Genomic DNA, 24,437 nt, shown 5'->3' on the forward strand with positions numbered 1-24,437 from the left:
GGTGTGTGAGGGTGCCCAGGGAGAGGTACTGCTCTAATGGGTTCCACCCTATCTGCCACTTTCCTTAAGGCTGTTGCTGACCTAGTTCTGCCAGCCAGAACTGTCACTTTTGCTTCTGTTGAGTGTACTGAAGGAGGACAGCACTGCACAGGCCAATGTCAAGGTTGCCACACCATGACCTCAGAGTGGCTTTGCTGGGCTACTGAGGCCGTTATGGCACTTCATAATGCACAGGGCTGTTCATGCCTTGGCAGTGACCCAGAACCTCCTCGTGTTTGGTGACCCCCAATGCCTGTGGTCCCGCTGGTCCCTCAGTGCCCAAGATGGAAGAAAAATCCATGTCTGAATAACTGTAATTGCTGCCATTAGCAGTGGCTGGGCTGACTTGCTTGGGACCCACCTCCAACATGCACAGGCTTGGGTGAAAATCTATCCCTGGGCACGGGTTGAGTGAGTGACAGTGCCATGGCTTCTAAGACTAAATAGACATAAAGCCATGGGAAGGGAGTGTCCATAAGGAAGGCCAAAGTTCAATAATTCCAGTGGGAATGGGATCAATCTGGAAAGGGCACTTGTATCTTCATGTCCTCTCAGCCAAGAAAGGAGGCCAGCTCCCTTCCCAGTCCTCTGCCCCAGGCTAAGTGCAAAGTTCTAACCTGAGCCATTCCAATGCCCTGGACGTCTGAATGCCTGCATGGTTTTGATACCAACTTGCCAGGGGCCCTGTGGCCAAACCTGTCCCACAGTCACAAGGTTGTGACTAGGATCCCCAGCTGAATGCCAAGGATATTCCTCTAAGAGACTATATGAGATGGGCCCCAGAGAGGACCTAGTGTGAAAATAGAGCAAAGGGGTGAAAATAGATTCAAGGAGGGCCAGACTTCTACACTAAGAATGAGAATGGGATGATGTGGAAAATAAAGTGACTATTGTCATCTCCTAGCAAGCTGGCTGTCTCAGAAATAAGCAAAGCATGTGGGCTTTGGTGAAGGGAGCCTCTTACAGGCTACACCCGGTTGTCCTGTCAGTAAGGGGCCTGAATTCTTCCTTCAAAAAAGAGGGAAATCCCTGGATTTAGGTCTGTTTCTTGCTTCTTCCCATTAGTAGACAGGGGAAGGCCTGCGGCTCCCAGGTGATGGTCTAGTGGTTAGAACCCGGCCTGGGTGCAGTATTCTCTTCAAAGTCCCTTTGTGCACTGACCAGGGCCTGGAACAGAGTCCACCTTCATGAAACATCCATTTTGCAAGATGAAGGCACCTCTGTCAGGCAGGGGAGGGAGGCCAGCACACTACTCATCCCTGCAAAGACTCTAGCTAAGTGCCAAGCCCCCAGGGACAGAGGGGCCTACCTTCCTCTGTAATACCAGACACTGAGGGCAGTCAGTTGGCTCAGGAACTGACTGGGATCTCCACACCAATGTTTGTACTCAAGCTGTGTACCTGACACAGCCCCATGGATCCTGGAATGTTCTAGTTTAAACTTTAAACAGAGTGTATTCTTCTGAGGCTCTTGCTCTGAATGTCTCCTGGGTAGTACCTAGTTTGAAAAAAAGAACATTAAAATGCAAATAGGTACCCAGAGGACCAAAGTTCTTCATTACAGAAGAGAATGGGCTTATAGTTAGAATTGTCTACCCCTATCTCTTGGCTATCTGGCTGCCTGGGGAGTATGAAACACCTGAGGGCTGGTGGAAAAGGAAACCTCCACTGGCTACACCTGAGAGTAAAATTCTGCAGGAGGTCTGTGTCCTTACTTCAGAAACAGAGGGAAAATGGGATTGTTGGGTTTTCCTGTCCTTCCCATTAGGAAATAGATGCAACATTGACTCAGAGCCAAGGGCTTCCTTCTCCCAGCTGGTGATCAAGTGTGTGGAACCAGTAATGGTGATGCAGTAATTCTTGAAAGAACCCTTTCCGTGTAGACCAGGTCCTGAAGCATAGTGTGCCTATGGCTGACACAGAATTAAGGCATGTTTACCCTTCACTGCACTTACCAGAGCTGGCCTAGCACCAAGCACTCGGACAAGAAAGCCCTCCTTCCTTTGAGACAAAATCACTGTTTCCTCTCACGGAGCACAGGACCGGAGTGGGAGTTTAGCAACAATCTTTGGGCTTTGCTTGTGTGAAGTGAGTGAAAGCCCAATCATCCCTGAATGTGACCCAAGACTTGGAAAATAGCAAATTGGTGGGAATTGTTATAAGGGAGATCAAGGATCTACATTATGGATGGGAATGAGATAATGCTGGGCACACATATCTACCTCATTTCTCCTTGATGCATATGTAATGCCAGTCCCTCCCCAACCCTCTGGGACTTCCTCCAGATATCTATACATAACCTGCTTTGCAACTTCATATGCCTTAGGCCTCTCATTGTGAACAGAGTTCTGATGGGAAGTTATAAGGGTTCTTGTTGCCAATCTATGACAGAGTCCCCAGGACTCAGCCAGAGCCCCCAGTTTAAAGTGGAGGATATTGCTTTGAGACACACTCTGAAGGGACTCCAGTGAGATCATTTGGGGAAAAAAAAAGGAGGAAAAGAATGGAAATAGGGGGCCAAAGTGCTTCATTACAAAGGAGAGCAGGATGAAGCTAAGAAGGACAGCCTAGCCCAATCTCCTGAGAATTTAACTTCTTTCGATAGTAAGAAACACCTGTGGGCAGGCGCAAAGGGAAATATCCATTGCCTACCCCTGGGTGCTCAGTTAGCATAAGACCTGCTCTCATCTGTAAGAAAGAGAAGGAAGACTCCTGACCTGGGCTTCTTTGTATGCCCTACCCCTCAGGGCATAGAAGGGCAGTGATTCAGTGATAGCCAGTTAGTGGTCCTGTTGGTGCTTTAGATAATGTAACCAAGTCATGTTGCAGTATTCCTTCTAAGGGCTTTTTTGGACTGAATTGTCCTGCAGAATATTGTGCATGCCTAATCCATTTGCCTTAGAAGATGAAAATATTTCAATCAGCCAGGGGAGGGAGGCAAGCTGGCTACACATTACAGAGATTACCAGGAAAGTCAAACAATAGGCGCTCATGGACAGGAGGGTCATTCTTTGGGTTGAAGTAACCAATTGCTCTCACATATAGCACAGGACAAGAATGGTAGTTCATCACAAATGCTGGATGTTGGCTGCATGGCTGATAGACCATTTCCTCCTGGTTGTGACCCATGACCTAGTTATGAAAACAGAAAATGATTGGCAAGGGCTAGAAAGAAGGCCAAAGTTCTATATTACAGAGGAAATTCAGATGAATCTGGGAATGAAATGTCACATAGTTTCTCCTTCAACCAGAAGTAAGGCCAGCTCCCTCCCAAACCCTGGTATTGCCAACACACAGACACTCTGCTGGGCACCTTCAAGGGCCCTATGCCTCCCATTGGAGACATACTTCTGAAAGGCAAATAATGAGGGGTCCCTTATCCCAACCTATGTCAGAGACATAAGAACTTGACCAGATTCCTGACTTAAAGGAAAGGATATTCCTCTGAGACACTGGCTCCGAATGTCACCCAGGGTGAAACTGCTTTGCAAAAAGAAAACAGGTGTTCATTGAACTAGAAATGGGGAAAGCCAAAGTGCTTCGTTATAGATGAGAATAGGACAAAGATTAAAATGAAGTTTCTAGAATGACAATTTCCTGGTAAGGTCCTATCTAAGGAGTGAGAAAACCCTGTGGTCAGAGACAAAACCTCTAAAGGAAACCTCCTGAAATCCAAGTCTGCAAGAGGTCTGCATATTTCCTTCTAAAAGAGAGGGGAAACTTCTGGCCTGGGCTCTTTTCCTGCCCTTCCCCTCAGGGGATAGAGGCAGCAGGGATTAGTGGGTCCATGCTCCAGGCTGCTACTCAAGTGTTTGGAACTTGGTTCCTGTGGCCCATTAAGTCTTGAGTAGCCACTTTCTGCCCAGTCTAGGTCCTGGAACATACCTCGCATGTGTGGATTATGTGCTCTTCAGACCGTTAGGCCAAGCACTAAGTGCTCTCTGACAGCAGGGCAATCTTTCCTGTGGGTTGTCAGAAACTACTCTTGGTTAGCACAGAAGCCAAGTGAGAACACACCACCAATCCCTGGGAGCTCACTGTGTGATTGACAGCCTCACTGCCCCACCCAGCCTGCAAACCAAGTCCTAGTTGGCAAAAGGCAATGGGATAGAAATGGCTTTATGGAAAGCCCACATTTCAGTTTATTTTGTTTTATTTTTTTAAATTTTTTAAATGTTTATTTTTGAGAGAAAGAGTGAGACAAAGTGTGAGCAGGGGAAGCCAGAGAGAGGGAGACACAGAATTGGAAACAGGCTCCAGGCTCTGAGCTGTCAGCACAGAGCCCCCAACGTGAGGCTCAAACCCACAGACCTCGGGATCGTGACCTGAGCTGAAGTTGGATGCCGAAAACTGAGGCACCCAGATGCCACAAATTAAAAAAAATTTTTTAACGTTTATTTATTTTTGAGACATAGAGAGACAAGGCATGAACAGGGGAGGGGCAGAGAGAGAGGGAGACACAGAATCCGAAGCAGGCTCCAGGCTCGGAGCTGTCAGCACAGAGCCCGACACGGGGCTCTAACTCATGGACCACAAGATCATGACCTGAGCCAAAGTTGGTCGTTTAACCGACTGAGCCACCCAGGGGCCCCTATTTTTTATTTTTTAAAATTCACATCCAAAATAGTGAAACAATGATTTCAGGAGTAGACTCTTTAATGCCCTTTACCCATGTAGCCCATCCCCCCGCTCACGACCCCTCCAGCAACCTTCAGTGTGTTCCCCATATTTATGAGTGTCTTCTGTTTTGTTCCCCTCCCTGTTTTTATTTTTGTTTCCCTTCCCTTAGGTTCATCTGTTTTGTCTCTTAAAGTACTCATATGAGTGAAGTCATATGACTTTTGTCTTTCTGTGACTAATTTCACTTAGCATAATACCCTCCAGTTCCATCCATGTAGTTGCAAACGGCAAGATTTCATTCTGTTTGATTGGTAATACTCCATTGTATATATATATATATATCACATCTTTATCCATTCATCCATCGATGGATATTTGGGCTCTTTCCATACTTTGGCTACTGTTGATAGTGCTGCTATAAACATGGGGGTGCATGTTTCCCTTTGAAACAGCACACCTGTATCCCATGGAAAAATGCTTATGACTGCAATTGCTGGGTTGTAGGGTAGTTCTATTTTTAGTTTTTTGAGGAACCTCCATACTGTTTTCCAGAGTGGCCACACTAGCTTGCATTCCCACCAACAATGCAAAAGAGATCCTCTTTCTCCACATCCTCGCCAACATCTGTTTTCTGAGTTGTTAATCTTAGCCATTCTGACAGGTGTAAGGTGGTATTGCGTTATGGTTTTGATTTGCATTTCCCTGATGATGAGTGATGAGCATTTTTTCATGTGTCATTTGGCCATCTGGAAGTCTTTTTTGGAGAAGTGTCTATTCATGTCTTTCACCCATTTCTTCACTGGGATTATTTGTTTTTTGGGTGTTGAGTTTGACATGTTCTTTATAGATTTTGGATATTAACCCTTTATCTGATATATCATTTGCAAATATCTTCTCCCATTCTGTCGGTTGCCTTTTAGTTTTGCTGATTGTTTCCTTTGCTATGCAGAAGCTTTTTATTTTGATGAGGTCCCAGTAGTTCATTTTTGCTTTTATCCCTTGCCTCTGGAGATGTGTTTTAAGAAGTTGCTGTGGCCAAGATCAAAGAGGTTTTTGTCTGCTTTCTCCTCAAGGATTTTGATGGTTTCCTGTCCTACATTGAGGTCTTTCATCCATTTTGAGTTTTTTGTGTGTGTGGTGTAAGAAAATGGTCCAGAATCATTCTGCATGTCGCTGTCCAGTTTCCCCAGCACCACTTGCTGAAGAGACTGTCTTTATTCCATTGGATATTCTTTCATGCTTTGTCAAAGATTAGTTGGCCATACATTTGTGGGTCCATTTCTGGGTTCTCTATTCTGTTCCATTGATCTGAGTGTCTGTTCTTGTGCCCGTACCATATTGTCTTGATGATTACAGCTTTATAGTATAGCTTGAAGTCTGGGATTGTGATGCCTCCTACCTTGGTTTTGTTTTTCAAGATTGCTTTGGCTATTTGGGGTCTTTTCTGGTTCCATACAAATTTTAGGATTATTTGTTCTAGCTCTGTGAAGAACGCTGGTGTTACTTTGATAGGGATTGCATTGAATATGTAGATTGCTTTGAGTAGTATCGACAATTTAACAATATTTGTTCTTTCTATCGAGGAGCATGGAATCTTTTTCCTTTTTCTGTGTCTTCTTCAATTTCTTTCATAAGCTTTCTATAGTTTTCAGTGTATAGATTTTTTTTACCTCTTTGGTTAGATTTATTCCTATTTTATGGTGTGTGGTGCAACTGTAAATGGGATAGATTCCTTGATTTCTCTTTCTGTTGCTTCATTGTTGGTGAATAGCAATGAAACCGATTTATGCATTGATTTTATATCCTGCAACTTTGCTGAATTCATGAATCAGTTCTAGCAGTTTTTTGGTGGAATATTTTGGGTTTTCCATATAGAGTATCATGTCTTCTGCAAAGAGTGAAAGTTTGAACTCCTTCTGGCCAATTTGCATGCCTTTTATTTCTTTGTGTGGTCTGTTTGCAGAGGCAAAAACTTCCAATACTATGTTGAATAACAGTGGTGAGAGTGGACATCCTTGTCTTGTTCCTGACCTTAAGGGGAAAGCTGTCAGTTTTTCCCCATTGACGATGGAGCATTGGGTTGTTCATATATGGCTCTTATGATCTCGAGGTATGCTCCTTCTATCCCTACTTTCTTGAGGGTTTTTATCAAGAAAGCATGCTATATTTTGTTAAATGCTTTCTCTGCATCTATTGAGAGGATCTTATGGTTCTTGTCCTTTATTGATGTGATGAATCACGTTAATTGCTTTGTGGATATGGAACCAGCCCTGCATTCCAGATATAAATCCCACTTGGTCGTGGTGAATAATTTTTTAATGTATTGTTGGATCTTGTTGGATCTGTTGAGGATTTTTGTATCCATGTTCATCAGGGAAATTGGTTTATATTTCTCCTTTTTTAGTGGGGTCTCTGGTTTTGGAATCAAGGTAAGGCTGGCTTCATAGAAAGAGTTTGGAAGTTTTCCTTCCATTTTTATTTTTTGGAACAGTTTCAAGAGAATAGGTGTTAACTCTTCCTTAAATGTTTGGTGGAATTCCCCTGGAAAGGCATCTGGCCCTGGACTCTTGTTTTTTGGCAGATTTTTTATTACTAATTCAATTTCCTTACTAGTTATGGGTCCTTTCAAATTTTCTTCCAGATTACCCATTTTATTGGCATATAATTGCTCATAATAGTCTCTTGTTTTTATTTCTGTTGTGTTGGTTGTGATCTCTTTTTCATTCTTGATTTTATTTATTTGGGTCCTTTCCTTTTTCTTCTTGATCAAACTGGCTAATGGTTTATCAATTTGAACCAGCATCTGGTTTCATTCATCTGTTCTACTGTATTTTTTTTGTTTTGATAGCATTAATTTATGCTCTAGTCTTTATTATTTCCTGTCTTCTGCTGGTTTTGGGTTATATTTGCTGTTTTTTTTCCCACTCCTTAAGGCATAAGGTTAGGTTGTGTATCTGAGATCTTTCTTCCTTCTTTAGGAAGGCCTAGATTGCTATAAACTTTCCTCTTATGACCGCATTTGCTGCATCCCAGAGGTTTGGGGTTGCGGTGTTATTTTCATTGACTTCCATATACTTTTTAATTTCCTTTTTAACTGCTTGGTTAGCCCATTCATTCTTTAGTAGGATGTTCTTCAGTCTCCAAGTATTTGTTACCTTTCCAAATATTTTCTTGTGGTTGATTTCAAGTTTCATAGAGTGGTCTGAAAATATGCACAGTATGATCTCGATCTTTTTGTAGTTAAGGCTGATATGGTCTCTTCTAGAGAACGTTCCATGTGCACTGGAGAAGAATGTATATTCTGCTGCTTTAGGATGAAATGTGCTTAATATGTCTGTTAAGCCCATCAGATCCAGTGTATCATTCAAAACCATTGTTTCCTTATTGATTTTTTGATTAGGTGATCTGTCCATTGGTGTGAGTGGGGTGTTGAAATCTAGTATCATGCTATTACTATCAATGTGTTTCTTTACTTTTGTGATTAATTGATTTATATATGTGGGTGCTTCCACATTTGGCACATAAATGTTTACAATTGTCAGGTCTTCTTGGTGGATGGATAGACCCCTTGATGATGATATAATGCCCTTCTGCTTCTGTTGATACAGCCTTTGTTTTAAAGTCTAAATTGTCTGATATAAGTATAGCTACACCAACTTTCTTTTGTTGACCATTAGCATGATAGGTGGTTCTCTATCCCCTTATTTTCAATCTGAAGGTGTCTTTAGATCTAAAGTGGGTCTCTTGTAAACAACCTGTAGATGGATCTTGGTTTTTTTATCCATTCTGTTACCCTATGTCTTTTGATTGGAGCATTGAGTCCATTGACGTTTAGAGTGAGTACTGAAAGATATGAATTTATTGCCATTATGATACTTGTAGGGTTGGAGTTTCTGGTGGTGTTCTCTGGTCCTTTCTAATCTTTTGTTGCTTTTGGTACTTATTTATTTATATATATATATATATTATTTTTTTCATCTTTTCTCCCCTCAGAAATTTCCCCTTAAAATTTCTTGCAGGGCTGGTTTAGTGGTCACTAACTCCTTTAATTTTTGTCTGGGAAACTTGTCTCTCCTGTTTTGAATGACAGCCTTGCTGGATTAAAAAATTCTTGGCTGCATATTTTTCTGATTCAGCACATTGAATATATTCTGCCACTCCTTTCTGGCCTGCCAAGTTTCTGTGGATAGATCTGCTACAAACCTGATCTGTCTTCCCTTGTAGGCTCGGGACTTTTTTCCCTTGCTGCTTTCATGATTTTTCCTTGCCTGAGTATTTTGTGAATTTGACTATGATATGCCTTGTTGATGGTCGGGTTTTGTTGAATCTTATGGGAGTCCTCTGTGTTCCTGGATTTTGATGTCTGTGTCTTTCCCCAGGTTAGGAAAGTTTTCCGCTATGATTTGCTCACATAACCTTTCTACCCCTATTTCTCTCTCTTCCTCTTTCTGGAACCCCTATGATTCTGATGTTCCTTTTTTTTTTTTTTTTTTAATTTTTTAACGTTTATTTTTTATTTTTGAGACAGAGAGAGACAGAGCATGAACAGGGGAGGGTCAGAGAGGGAGACACAGAATCTGAAACAGGCTCCAGGCTCTGAACCGTCAGCATAGAGCCCGACGTGGGGCTCAAACCCACAGAATGCGAGATCATGACCTGAGCCGAAGTCGGCCGCTTAACCGACTGAGCCACCCAGGCGCCCCTCTGATGTTCCTTTTTAATGAGTCACTGATTTCTCTAATTCTTAAATCATGCTCTTTTGCCTTAGTTTCCCTCTTTTTTTCTGCTTCATTATTCTCTCTACGTTTGTCCTCTATATTGCTGATCTCTGTTGTGCCTCGTCCATCCTTGCCACTGCTCCATCCATCCGTGATTGCAGCTCAGTTATAGCATTTTTAATTTCATTCTGGCTATTTTTTTTTACTTCTTTTATCTCTGCAGAAAAGGATTCTAATCTATTTTTGACTCCAGCTAGTATTCTTATCATGAGTCTAAATTCTGGTTCAGGCATCTTGCTTGTATCTGTGTTGGTTAACTCCCTGGCTGTTGTTTCTTCATGCTCTTTGTTTTGTGGCAAGTACCTTTCATGGCTTCTTGCTCCTCAAGTTCAGCTCTCCACACCACGTACCTGCTGAATTCTGTGGCTCAAGTTGTGCAGATTGTTGTGTTAATCCTCCAATCAGTTTTCTAGGTGTGTAGGATGATTTGTTGTTGTTCTGGCTGTATTTCATAGACATGAGACACACAAAAGCTTCCATGCTTTTCCAGCCAACATTTCATTTTAGATGAGAAGGGAAAGAAAGAGTGAAATGTCTCAGTCTGTTTGTCCTTTCCCAGAAGTGAGGTCAGCTGTCTCCCAACACCTTTGGCCTTACCAACACACAAATATTCTGTGCTGGGTACTTTCACTGGCCTATATCTAATGTCAATATAGATCTGGAAGGCAAGTTGCAGGGCTCCTGTGGCCCAACCTATTCTGTTGTCACAAGAACTCATCCAGAATCTCCAATTAAAATCAGAAGGAATTGCTCTGAACCATGAGCCCTGATTGGCCCATGGCAGATTCTAGTGTTAAAAAGAGTAAAAGGGGGCTTCTTGGTGGATTGAGTGTCTGACTCTTAGTTTGGGTTCAGGTCATGATCTTTCAGTTCATGAGTTCGAGTCCAATGTCGGGCTTTGTGCTGATAGCTCAGAGCCTGGAGCCTGCTTCGGTTTTTGTGTCTCCCTCTCTCTCATCCCTTCCCCTGCTCACACTCTGTCTCTCTTTCTCTCTCAAAATTAAATATTTTTTAAAATAAATAAAATAAAGAAGAGTTAACACCGATTCTTTTGTAGCTGTTCCAAAAAATAGAAATGGAAGGAAAACTTCCAAACTCATTCTACAAGGCCAGCATTACCTTGATTCCAAAACCAAAAACCCCACTGAAAAGAACTACAGACCGATTTTCCTGATGAACATGGATACAAAAGCTCTCAACAAGATACTAGGAAACCATATCCAACAATATATTAAAAGAATTATTTATCACAACCAAGTGGAATTTATACCTGGGATGCAGGGGGCTCGTTCAATATCCACAAATCAATTAATGTGATACATCACATTAATAAAAGAAAGGATTAGAACCACATGATCCTCACAATAGATACAGAAAAAGCATTTGACAAAATAAAGCATCCTTTCTTGATAAAAACCCTCAAGAAAGTAGGGATAGAACAATCATACTTCAAGATCATAAAAGCCATATATGAAAGACCCACCACTAATATCATCCTCAGTGTGGAAAAACTGAGAGCTTTCTCCCTAAGGTCAGAAACATGAAAAGGATATCCACTCTCACCACTGTTATTCAACATAGTGTTGGAAGTCCTAGCTTCAGCAATCAGACAACACAAAGGAATAAAAGGCATCCAAATTGGAAAGGAGAAAGTTAAACTTTCACTCTTTGCAAATGACATGATACCCTATATGGAAAACCCAAAAGACTCCACCAAAAAGTGCTAGAACTGATACATGAATTCAGCAACATCACAAGATATAAAATCAATGTACAGAAATTGGTTGCATTTCTATACACCAATAGCGAAGCAGCAGAAAGAGAAATCAAGGAATCGATTCCATTTACAATTGTGCCACAAACCATAAAATACCTAGGAATACACCTTACCAAAGAAGTGAAAAACTTATACACTGAAAACTATAGAAAGTTTGTAAAAGAAATTGAAGAAGACACAAAGAAATGGGAAAACATTTCATGTTCCTGGATTGGAAAAACAAATATTGTTAAAATGTCAACACTACACAAAGCAATCTACATATTCAATGCAGTCCCTATCAAAATAATATCAGAATTCTTCACAGAGCTAGAACAAACAATCCTAAATTTGTATGGAACTACAAATGACCCCAAATAGCCAAAGTAAGGTTGAAAAAGAAAACCAAAGCTGGAGGCATCACAATCCTGATCTTTAACCTGTATCACAAAGTTGTAGTTATCAAGTCAGTATGGTTCTGGGCACAAAAACAGACATATTGATCAATGAAACCGAATAGCAAACCCAGAAGTGGACCCACAAACATATAGCCAACTAAATTTGACTAATCAGGAAAGAATATCCAATGCATAAAAGACAGTCTTCAGGAAATGTTGGGAAAACTGGACAGGAAGGTGCAAAAAAATGAAACTGGGCCACTGTCTTACACTATACACAAAAATAAACTCAGAACGGATTATAGATCTAAATGTGAGACAGGAAGCCATCAAAATCCTGGAGGAGAAAACAGGAAAAAACCTCTTTGACCTCGGTCACAGCAACTTCTTACTTGAAATGTCTCCAGAGGCATAGGAAATAAAAGCAAAAATGAACTATTGGGACCTCATCAAGAGAAAAAGCTTCTGCACGGTGAAGGAAACAATCAGCAAAACTAAAAGGCCACCAAAAGAATGGGAGAAGATATTTGCAAATGACATATCAGATAAAGGGTTAGTATCCAAAATCTATAAAGCACTTATCAAACTCAACACACACACACACAACACACACACACACACACACACACACACACAGTCTAGTGAAGAAATGGGCAAAAGACATGAGTAGATACTTCTCCAAAGAAGACATCCAGATGGTTCACAGACACATGAAAAAAACGCTCAATATCACTCATCAAGGAAATGCAATTCAAAACCCCAATGAGGTACCACCTCACACCTGTCAGAATGGCTAACATTAACAAATCAAGCAACAGATGTTGGCAAGGATGCAGAGAAAGAGGATCTCTTTTGCACTGCTGGTGGGAATGCAAACTGGTGCAGCCACTCTGGAAAACAGTATGGAGATTCCTCAAATAATTAAAAATAGAACTACCCGCGGGGCACCTGGGTGGCTCAGTCAGTTGAGAGCCTGACTTCGGCTGAGGTCACGATCTCATGGTTTGTGGGTTCAAGCCCCACATTGGGCTCTGTGCTGACAGCTCAGAGCCTGGAGCCTGCTTCCAATTCTGTGTCTCCCTCTCTCTCTGCCGCTCTCCTGCTCATGTTCTGTCTCTCTCTCTATCTCAAAAATAAACATAAAAAAAATAGAACTACCCTGCGACCCAACAATTTCACTACTTGGAATTTATCCAAAGGATACAGGTGTGCTGATTCAAAGGGGCACATGCACCCCAATTTTTATAGCAACACTATCAACAATAGCATACAATAGCATACAATAGTATGGAAAGAGCCCAAATGTCCATCAACTGATGAATGGATAAAGAAGATGTGGCATATATATACAATCGAATATTATTCAGCCATCAAAAAGAATGAAATCTTGCCATTTGCAACAACGTGGATAGAACTAGAATGTATTATGCTAAGTGAAATAAGCCAGTCAGAGAAAGACAAATGTGTGATTTCACTCATATGTGGAATTTAAGATACAAAACAGATGAACATAAGGGAAAGAAACAAAAATAATATAATAACAGATAGGGAGGAAAGCCTAAAATTATCAAGAGAACCTTAAAACATTATCATAAAAAACTCTTAAATACAGAGAACAAACTGAGGGCTTGTTCTGGCAGAATGTTGGGTGGAGGGATGAGCTAAATGGGCAAGGGACATTAAGGAGGACCTTGTTGAGATGAGCACTGGGTGTTATATGTAAGTGATGAATCATTAAATTCTATACCTGAAATCATTATTACACTATATGTTAACTAACTTGGATTTAAATTAAATAAATAAATGTATGTATGCTTATCAAACTCAACACCCAAAAACAATCAAGTTAAGAAATGGGCAGAAGACATGAATAGACATTTACCAAAGAAGATGAAAAGATTCTCATCGGGGCGCCTGGGTGGCTCAGTCGGTTAAGCGTCCGACTTCAGCTCAGGTCACGATCTCGCGGTCCGTGAGTTCAAGCCCCGCGTCAGGCTCTGGGCTGATGGCTCAGAGCCTGGAGCCTGCTTCCGATTCTGTCTCCCCCTCTCTCTGCCCACCCCCCCCCCCCGTTCATGCTCTGTCTCTCTCTGTCTCAAAAATAAATAAACGTTGGGGCGCCTGGGTGGCGCAGTCGGTTAAGCGTCCGACTTCAGCCAGGTCACGATCTCGCGGTCCGTGAGTTCGAGCCCCGCGTCAGGCTCTGGGCTGATGGCTCGGAGCCTGGAGCCTGTTTCTGATTCTCTATCTCCCTCTCTCTCTGCCCCTCCCCCGTTCATGCTCTGTCTCTCTCTGTCCCAAAAATAAATAAAAAACGTTGAAAAAAAAATTTAAATAAAATAAACGTTAAAAAAAATAATAAATTTAAAAAAAAAAGAAAAGATTCTCATCATCACTAATCATCAGGGAAATACAAATCAAAACTACAAGTATGGAAATTAAGGAGTGCACTTATTATGAGCACCACGTGTTGTATGGAAGTACTGAATCACTATATTGTACACCTGAAACTAATATTACACTGTACGTTAATTAACTTGAATTTAAATTTAAAAATTTTAGAAAGAAAAGAATTGAACTGCTTAACACACTAGTCACATTTCAAGAACTCAATAGCCACATATAGCTTGTGGCAACCATATTGGACAGCACAGATTAAAAAATTCCTTCATTATGTAACGTTTTATTCTATAATACTCTTCTTCAAGATTTGTGTGCCTCAAGTCGGGTACATAAGACCCATGTGAAATGAAAAGTCCACTGTTTTTACTCTTATTGACTACATCAGATTTCTTTCTGGGATATGAATACATATTAATGTCATGTAAAACAAAAACAAAGTTAGGTTATGTATGAGTTTGACACCTTCAGGCACAAATTGTTCCCAGTTACAAAGGAGAACCACCACTCCCTCTATATCCCTTCCCAGACTGGGAACACTGATATCACATTTCGGAGGAGGGGGGTGGTGAGTTCTCCTTTAGATAAGCCCAGGGGCTAAGCTTTAAGCTCAGTTTTGGTATGCATGGAGTCTAGCTCAAGTAAATGGATTCTGTTAAGTGAAGAGGAGGCAAAGACAGGGACCAGCTGGGAGACTCTCCTTAGATGGTTCAGAACAGCAGTTCTCAAAAGTGTGGTCCATGGAACCTTTGAAGTCAGTGACACCCTTTCATGGCATCCATTATGTTAAAACTATTCTCATAACATTATATTATTTGCTTTTTCACTATGTTGACATTTTCACTGAGCCAAAATTTAGCAAGAAAGGAGGTTATAAGTCCAAATTGCAATAGTGTTTATTCTTTGCCCCCACTTCCTTATATTTGGAAAATAATTTTTTAAACTACACTCAGTTTGAAGCATTATAGCTAGGGCACCTGGGTGGCTCAGTCATTTGAGCATCTGACTCTTGATTTCAGCTCAGGTCATAAACCCAGGTGGTGGTATTGAGCTCGGTGACAGGCTCCACGATGGGCATGGAGACTGCTTAGGATTCTCTCTCTCTCTCTCTCTCTCTCTCTCTCACCCCCCTCCCTCTGTCCCTCACTCCAACTTGCACTCTCTCTCTAAAATAATAAGCATTCTAGCTGAAGCATTAAAAATTATCTTTACTAAATTATCTTCAAATCCACATTTTAAAAATATATGAAAACATGGGATATACCCATAAATCATTTCTGTTACATTCCTAAATACTGTTTCTCAAGGAATGTCATGTGTATGAACCAAAATCGCCTCTTTTTGTATGGAATGCCATTTTTACTTGACGTAATGAATGCCACAGAAACTTGGATTATTTAGACTTGTGTAGGTGGAAGTTTCTTAAAAGTGAACATGAGCCTGTCCCTTCAAGAAAATTAACTGACAGATGACAACTGACAGTTACTTGTTGCCTTGATAAAATGTCAGCTCTCTAGACAAAACCAGAATTTTGGAAAACTTTGTACCACCAATAAGGTTAACAGTTTCCCAGTACTGACAAACTTTTCTGTTGGGACCTATGGCAATATTAAGACCAATGTGATTTTTTTGATAATTTGACTCCAGTGTAATCAATACTGGAAGATCTATATAATTTAGTGAAACAAAGCCTTTCTTTAAAAATCATGAATTAGGAGAGCCTGGGTGGTTCAGTCAGTTAAGCCTCTGACTGGCTCAGGTCATGATCTCGAGAGTTGGAACCCCACATTGGGCTGTCTGCCATTAGCACAGAGACCACTTCGGGTCCTGTCTCCCTCTCTCTGCTCCTCTGCTTCTCTCTCTCTCTCTATCTCTCTCTCTCAAAAACAAACATTTAAAAAATAAGTAAATAAAATAAAAACATTTACATTGAAATAATAAAATAAATAAAAATCATGAATTACTACAAGATCCAGACAATGTGCAAAACAAGCCTATAGATTTGAATGTAACAGAATAAGAAATACTCACTGATACTGTTTCAGATTCCACTCTGCAAATAACCTTTGAGAAAGTATGACTTGTGTACTTTTAACTTATTATCAAAGATGGATATCCACAGTTATCTGAAAAGGTATTAAAATACTACTCCTACATATTTGTGCAAGGCTGTATATTTCTTCGTATACTTCAAAAATAACAGATTAAATGCAGAAGCAAATACGAACATCCAACAGTCTTCTAATGTGATAGACAAAAAAAATAGTTGCAAAAATGCAAAAATACAAAGATCCAATCTTTTCACTACCCTGTTTATTTTGAGATGTAGCTTTTTTTCATAAAAATAATTATTTACTTAACATGCAATGGCTTATTAATATCATTCAAAATGAGTTCATAAAAATTTTTTTAAAACCTGTTTTATTTCTACTATGGTAAACACTGATAGATACAACCCACATACACAGCACTCCCATACTGGGGAAAAGGTGTCAGGACAAAGTCCCAAATCCCTAGGCCTGTCTCTCAGGGTCTCAGGCCCCAGGGCGGTGTCGGGGGCGAGGAAGCCCAGTGTTGGGGAGTCTCTATCTCCCCTGGTTTCACTTCTCCCTGTCACAACCTATGTCAGGTCCTTCTGCCGGGATACTCATGATTCGGCCACAGTTCACTCTCCCGTTGTGTGTAGGGTTTCTAGGGAACCCAATCAGCGACACCATGGTTCAGGGTTATAGTGTAATCACTGGAAGGGCGGCGACTTAGCTTCTCCGCAAAACATGAGATGTCAGTCTTGCGTCCCAGACCCCTCCTCCTGCTGCTGTCGGGGACCCTGGCCCTGAGACCAGGACGGATGAGTGAGGGGTCGGGAGAGAAAACGCCCCAGCGTGGGCGGAGGCAGGGGACCGCTAGACGGAAGGGTTGCTCCACCGCCTCGGACCCAGAGCTCTCACCTCCGCCTCACCCACCCCTTGGTCCCGACTCTTCTCCAACCTGCCACCCCTCTTCCGTCCCACAAGCCCCCTCGTCTGTGCCCTCCCGGCCGCCTCCCCCTAGGACCCGGGCCCCACGCCGAGAGGAGGGTCGGGAGGGGTCTCACCCCTCCGCGCCCACAGGCTCCCACTCCCTGAGGTATTTCTACACCGCGGTGTCCCGGCCGGGCCGCGGGGAGCCCGGGTACTTGGAAGTCGGCTACGTGGACGACACGCAGTTCGTGCGGTTCGACAGCGACACCCCGAGTTCGGTGATGGAGCCGCGGTTGCAGTGGGTGGACCAGGAGGGGCCGGAGTAGTGGGAGCAGCAGACGCAGAACTTCAGGACCCGCACACAAACTCTTCAAGTGAGGCTGAATGAATTGCGTGTCCACTACAGCCAGAGCAAGGCCGGTGAGCGACCTGGGCCCGGGTCCAGGTCACGACCCCCCTCCCTACGGACGCGCCAAGGTCGCCCCGAGTGTCTGGGTCCTAGTGCCACGCGGAGTCTGCGCCCCACCCCCGTCCTGCGAATAGGTAAGAGCCCCTGGGGACTGTACTCGGTTTGGTTTTCAGTTTAGGCTTTAATGATTGCAGGTCAGGGCGGGGCCAGTGTCTCACACCTTCCAAAGGATGACAGGCTGCGACGTGGGGCCTGATGGGCACTTCCTCTGCCGTTACCTTCGTGACACCTACGACCGCGCGGATTACATCACCCTGCGGGTGCCATGGCGGGACACCGCGCCGCACATCACCCGCTGCAAGTGGGAGGCAGCCGGTGAGGCGGAGCGCTACAGGTACTACCTGGAGGGCACGTGCATGGAGTGGTTCCTCAAGTATCTGGAGATGGGGAAGAAGACACTGCTGGAAGCAGATACAGGGACCACGAGGACTCCCTGATCTCCCATCCACTGCGGCTGGCTTTCCAGAGGAAGGGAAAATGGACTCAGTGTCAGAACAGCGCCCCTCCCACTGGTGGGAAGAGGGAGATCCGCCTCAGTGTATTCATATTCCTACTAGGGAGTGACTCCCTTAGAGGGCGATGAGGAACCCAGTCTCCTGGGTTGCAGATTGAGATCATCCCTGAAATAACCCATCAGCAGTTCCTTTGACCTGGGCAGCCACCTTGTGAACCATGATTTTTCTCTCAAGGCCTTGTTCTCCATCTGAGAACATCTTTGGGAGTCTGACTCCGTGTTTTCTGAGCACTGACCCTTCACTGCAGTCACAAGACCATTAGAGTGTTCGCCATTTTAGACCTGCACACTCCTACCCTGGGCGCTCTCCCTGATTCCACATAATTCCACATCCTGAAGTCTAGGCTGGTCTGGCTCTTGTGCTTTTTCCTTCCAAACCAATTATCCTTTCCATTGTCGGGATGGTCATATGAAAGCAACCCAAAGTGTGATTTTCTGATTCTTCTTCCTCATAACCCCCAAAAGACATATGACCTACCATCCCATGAGGTCTCCCTGAGGTGCTGGGCCCTGGGCTTCTATCCTGTGGAGATCACCCTGACCTGGCAGCGTGATGGGGAGGCCCACACCCAGGACACAGAGCTTGTGGAGACAAGACCTACAGAAGATGGGACCTTCAGAAGTGGGCAGTTGTGGTGGTACCTTCTAGAGAAGAGCAGAGGTACACATGCCATGTGCAGCACAAGGGGCTGCCCAAGCCCACCACCTTGAGATGGAATAAGGAGGGTTTGGGGTGGAGCCTCTTCTCACAGAAAGTAGCTCTTCTGTAGAACATCAGCGAGGTCATGATCCAAGCCTGAAGTCTGGGCCCTTCACCTTCCTTTCCCTTCCCATGAACTGCCTCCTCAGCCCACCATCCCCATCATGGGCATCGTTGCTGGCCAGGTTCTCCTTGTGGTCACTGTAGCTGTGGCAGTTGGAGCTGTGATGTGGAGAAAGAAGCATTCAGGTAGAGAAAGGAGTTGGGAGGAATCTGAGTTTTCTTATCCCACTGGGAGGTTTCAAACCCGACTAAAGTTTGTCCTGCTTTGTTAATGAGATGTGTTTCCTCACTGTGTAGCCATAACTAACTCTTTAGTAGACTTGTGCAAATGAAGACGTTTTTCACCTTTATATTCTGATGTTGGGGACCTGATCCCCAGCAGCTGAAGGTCAAGGGAAATTCCCTGATGTAGACAGACCTCCAGGAAGACAGTTGGTCCAGTGCTCCTATATATCCTTTTTTCATGCTTACCAATACAGCTGTGACTCTTCAGTAAGAATTTTGGAAACTTTGATTTGGTACAGGACTAGGGTATTCCTCTGGATACCATGGCCCAGTCCTCTCCCTGGTCTCTGACATGTTTTCTTCCCACAGGTGGAAAAGGAGGGTGCTAGTCACAGGCAAAGAGTATGGAGGGAGTGATCTTTGAGACCTTGGGTAGTGTAGATGGGACCCCATGGGATAGCTAATCCACCTCATAGCTCCTCCTTTAATCTCCTATGGGTTCTGACCACATCGTGTTTGTTCTACACCAAATAGTGACAGTGCCCAGAGTTCTGGTGTGTCTCTCAGAACTCCTAAAGGTGAGACCCCGGAGGGCATGAAGTGGGGAGGGGTTGGGGCAGAGAGGACATGAGTGGGTTACGAGGATTCTTTGAGTGGGACATTATAAGCAAGTGATGGGCTGTTGAGATATAAACACTTACATGATTGACCTGAATTTGTTCATTATTTTCTTTCACAGTGTGAGCCAGCTGCCTTGTAGGGGACTGAGTGATGCAAGATTTGCTCACACTTCCACCTTTTTGACATCAAGAGCCCTGGACATTTCTATCTGCTAAAAATGTCTGAATGTGTCTGTGTTCCTATTAGCATAAGTGAAGAGGTGGGAAAATTGTCCCACTGCTATCCATCAGTGGGGGACCTCTCCCCAAAACTGATCTGCTTTTCTGTTCCAGCAGAGGTGGGACTGGGTCATCTCCACCCATCTTTAATTTTTCCCCCCTATTCTTGTCATATGGGACCGATTTCCTATTCTTGTCTCAACTCCTGAAGTTGAGACAGGAAATAAATGGAAGCACTGAGAATCTTCCAGAATCTGCATGATTGCTGTGCTGAGTCTGTTGTAGTTCAGATATAAGGCTGTGAGAAGCCAAGTGTGGATGGAACTGGCCTGGTCAGTGGTCAGTGCTTTGTGGGCTTTGACATGATCACTCCTGAGTCATCTTGCTACTCCCTTGTCCTTGTCCCTTCAGTGGAACCTTGTTCCACCAGGACCTGTAATCACAGGACTCAGACATCACCTGTCTATTGGACCAAAGGCAGCAAGAGCTTCCTCTGACCAGGTCAGCCTAGGCTCTGGCCTGGATCAGGCCCTCAGCCCCCAACTTTTGGGGTTTTTCCTTTACTTATATAGAGAATGAGGCCTATTCTTCCTCTTCTGTATGAATTCTGGTCTAATTTTCCCTTGATGTCCCCCAGTCGGTGGCCATTGCTGGGGTCCTTTGGCCTCTCATTGTTCCCATAAGACCCAGTAAGCCCCTGCACACAGAAGTGTCTATGGTACTGGAAGATGAATTTTCAGATTCATCCATCTCTTCTTTGAGGGCTCTTCTGGATTATTCTTTCAGTCTTTTCCCCCATCATTTTTAAAAAGCAGATTCTGGGGACAGAGAAAGGGTGCAATAATTTCTTATCCTTATTAAATTCCAGGAAGGAGTCCAAAATCTATAAAGAACTTACCAAACTCAACATCCAAAAATAATCTAGTGAAGAAATGGGCAGAAGACATGAATAGACACTTTTCTTTAAAAAAAATTTTTTTTAATGTAATTTATTGTCAAATTGGCTAACATACAGTGTGTACAGTGTGCTCTTGGTTTTGGGGGTAGATTCCTGTGGTTCATCGCTTATATCCAACATACAGTGCTCATCCCAACAAGTGCCCTCCTCAATGTCCATCACCCATTTTCCCCTCTCCCCACGCCATCTACCCTCAGTTTGTTCTCTGTATTTAAAAGTCTCTTATGTTTTGCCTCCCTCCCTCTCTGTTTGTAACTTTTTTTTCCCTTCCCTTCCCCCATGGTCTTCTGTTAAGTTTCTCAAGTTCCACAATGCTATGTGCCTTTCTCTAACCGACTTATTTCACTCAGCATAATACCTTCCAGTTCCATCCATGTTGCTGCAAATGGCATGATTTCATTCTTCTTCATTGCCAAGTAGTATTCCATTGTACATATAAACCACATCTTCTTTATCCATTCATCAGTTGATGGACATTTAGGCTCTTTCCATAATTTGACTATTGTTGAAAGCATTGAATAGACACTTTCCCAAAGAAGACATCCAGATGGCCAACAGACACATGAAAAGATGCTCAACATTGCTCATCATCAGGGAAATACAAATCAAAACGACACTGAGATACCACCTCCCACCAATCAGAGTGGCTAAAATTAACAACTCAGGAAACAACAAACGTTGGTGAGGATGTGGAGAGATGGGAAACCTCTTGTACTGTTGGTGGGAACGCAAACTGGTGCAGCCACTCTGGAAACAGTATGTAGGTTTCCCAAAAATTTAAAAATAGAATTACCCTATGGCCCAGCAATAGCACTACTAGGAATTTATCCAAAGTATAGAGGAATGATACTTCATAGGGGCACATATACCTCAGTGTTTATAGCAGTGCTATCAACAAAAGCCAAGTTATGTGGGGCGCCTGGGTGGCTCAGTCGGTTAAGCGTCCGACTTCAGCTCAGGTCACGATCTCACAGTCCGTGAGTTCGAGCCCCGCGTCGGGCTCTGGGCCGATGGCTCAGAGCCTGGAGCCTGCTTCCGATTCTGTGTCTCCCTCTCTCTCTGCCCCTCCCCCGTTCATGCTCTGTCTCTCTCTGTCTCAAAAATAAACGTTAAAAAAAAAAATTTTTTTTTAAAGCCAAATTATGTAAAGACCCCAAATGTCCATCAACTGATGAATGGGTAAAGATGTAATATATACATATATATATATATATATATATATATATATATATATATATACACACACACACACACACACACACATATACACACACACACACATACACACATATACAATGGAATACTACTCAGCAATTAGAATGAAATCTTGCCATTTGCAACAACGTGGATGGAACTGGAGGATATTATGCTAAGTGAAATAAGCCCGTCGGAGAAAGAGATCACATGTTTTCACCCATATGTGGAATTTGAGAAACTTAACAGAAGACCATGAGGGAAGGGAAGGGAAAAAATAGCTTCAAACAGAGAGGGAGGCAAACCATAAGAGACTCTTAAACAGAGAACAAACTGAGGGTTGATAGGGACTAGGAGGGAGGGTAAAATGAGTGATGGGCATTGAGGAGGGAACTTGTTGGGATGAACACTGGGTGTTGTGATGAATCATGGGAATCTACTCCAAAAGCCAAGAGCACACTGTATACATTGGATGTTAGCTAATTTGAATATAAATTATATTTTTAAAAAGACAAACATAACTTTTTAAATGTGAAAATAAAATTGAATTGAAATATTGTTGAAATTTTTTTGAAATAAATTTGTTAGTGTCTTCTCCGCTCACCTGCTGCTCCCCTGCCCTTGGCTCTAGAGCTCCTAGTTCTGGCTCCAACCCTAATTCCTAGAGGGAGAAAGCAGTGTCTAATCTGAATTCACATTTGTCTGCAATATATGACCCATAAGCCTAGGTACACCTTTTCTGAAGAGAGAACTGTAATTGTTCCCTGTGCTGTGCAGGAGGGATGGTGTGGGTGTAGGGATGGAGGAGGTGGGAGTAGCAGGGAGACCAGCACTGGTGAGAAAAGTCGTGGCTGCCACGAACAGCTGTGGCCTGAGGCTCATCTGGAAGAGACAGGTGCTCTATGCTGACCATTTATCCAACTGATAACTGAGTGTCAGATACAGGAACAATATTATAGCACGTAGGACACCTAAGAACTAAAAACAGGCAAAATTTTCCCACAATGTGGGGCATATGTTCTGGTAGTAAGGGACAGACTATGTGCTAATAAATAAGGAAAGTGTGTGTGTTAGAAGTTGGGAAGTGTTGGGGCGCCTGGGTGGCGCAGTCGGTAAAGCGTCCGACTTCAGCCAGGTCACGATCTCGCGGTCCGTGAGTTTGAGCCCCGCGTCAGGCTCTGGGCTGATGGCTCAGAGCCTGGAGCCTGTTTCCGATTCTGTGTCTCCCTCTCTCTCTGCCCCTCCCCCGTTCATGCTCTGTCTCTCTCTGTCCCAAAAATAAATAAAAAACGTTGAAAAAAAAAATTAAAAAAAAAAAAAAAAGAAGTTGGGAAGTGCTTTGAGGAAGGTGACCCACAGAACGTCTGTGCAGGGACAGGGAAGGTGGCTACTTTACTACGGTGGTAACTGTGAGTCTCACTGAGGTGACCTTTTAGAGATTTAAAGACATGAAGGAATTGTTAAAGAGAACATCTGGGGGAAGTTCCTTCCAGGCAGGGGAACCTCCAGTGCACATACACTAGGGCAAGAGCAAGTCTTGTGTTCAAGGAATGGTGAGGCAGCTGCTGTGTCTGGAGCAGAGAACAGTTAAAATGAAGTCCAATGTCCAGGCCTTAGGATTAGAAGGGTTTTGACTTTTCTCTGAGTGAGATGTGGAGTTACCAGATAGTTTTGAATCTCCTTCTAAGGAGATTAGAAGCATCTATTTGCTGCTCTGCAGAATCAAAAGGTGAAGGGCAAGGAATCAGTAGGGGAAACTGTACATAACTAGTGCAGTGTTTCAGGAGGGAGAAGTTGGCTGTATGTATAGGGTGTGAGGAGGGAAAATAATAGAATTGACTGGTTTCTGGATATACTTAAAGATGGACTTTGCATCATTCCCTAATGGATTAATTCTGGGTTGTGAGAAGGAAGAATCGAGGGCATCCAATATTCCAGATGCAAGTAGAAATGTGGATTGCCTTCTGTGGAAACAGGGAAGACTCTGGAAGTAAGACATCTGGGAAAGCACAAGTACCCAATTTAGGAATGTCAAATCTGAGATGTCTATTAGAAATGCAAGTGAGGTTGGCAGTTGGATATAGAGTGCAGGGTAGGAGAAATATCTAGGTTGGATAAATAGATGTGGGAGGTGACACCATATAAATGATGTTTAGAGCCTTCAGCATAGATGAGGTCACCAAGGGAGTGATGGCCAAAGAAAAGAAAGGAACAGAACCAAACTATGGACTCCTTAGTACTAAGCAAGCTAATCAGAGCACACACACATACTGAACAGTTCTGGTTCTGCATCTAGGACACATAGACTAGGGAGGCCCAAACTTTAGTGTGCACAGGAATTTCCTGTCTGGAGTGCAGTGTGAAATTCTGGGTTTATAACAAGGTTGGTGCTGCTGCTGCTGCTGGTCTTCGGATCACACACTGAGCAGCAAGCACATAAAGCAGGATTCCCACGTGGCTGTGCATCAGCCTCTCCTGTAGGGCTTATTAAGTAAGTGATTCCTGGGCCCACACCTAGCATTCTA

At 43.2% G+C, this 24,437-nt stretch overlaps 2 protein-coding genes across 2 annotated transcripts; both read left to right on the forward strand.

The window, feature by feature from the left end:
- The first annotated feature begins 16,631 nt into the window (after nt 1-16,631).
- On the forward strand, nt 16,632-17,492 carry LOC131513897 (WASH complex subunit 1-like). Its single transcript, XM_058733225.1, has one exon. The coding sequence runs from the start codon at nt 16,770-16,772 to the stop codon at nt 17,274-17,276; it is 507 nt and encodes a 168-aa protein (XP_058589208.1). The 5' UTR covers nt 16,632-16,769; the 3' UTR covers nt 17,277-17,492.
- Nucleotides 17,493-17,521: 29 nt separating this feature from the next.
- Nucleotides 17,522-18,392, forward strand: LOC131513898 (DLA class I histocompatibility antigen, A9/A9 alpha chain-like). The gene has a single exon (XM_058733226.1). It carries the CDS (start codon nt 17,590-17,592, stop codon nt 17,854-17,856), a length of 267 nt encoding a protein of 88 aa, XP_058589209.1. The 5' UTR covers nt 17,522-17,589; the 3' UTR covers nt 17,857-18,392.
- Nucleotides 18,393-24,437: the final 6,045 nt, after the last annotated feature.

Source organism: Neofelis nebulosa, chromosome 6, assembly GCF_028018385.1.
Source record: "Neofelis nebulosa isolate mNeoNeb1 chromosome 6, mNeoNeb1.pri, whole genome shotgun sequence".
NCBI lineage: Eukaryota > Metazoa > Chordata > Mammalia > Carnivora > Felidae > Neofelis > Neofelis nebulosa.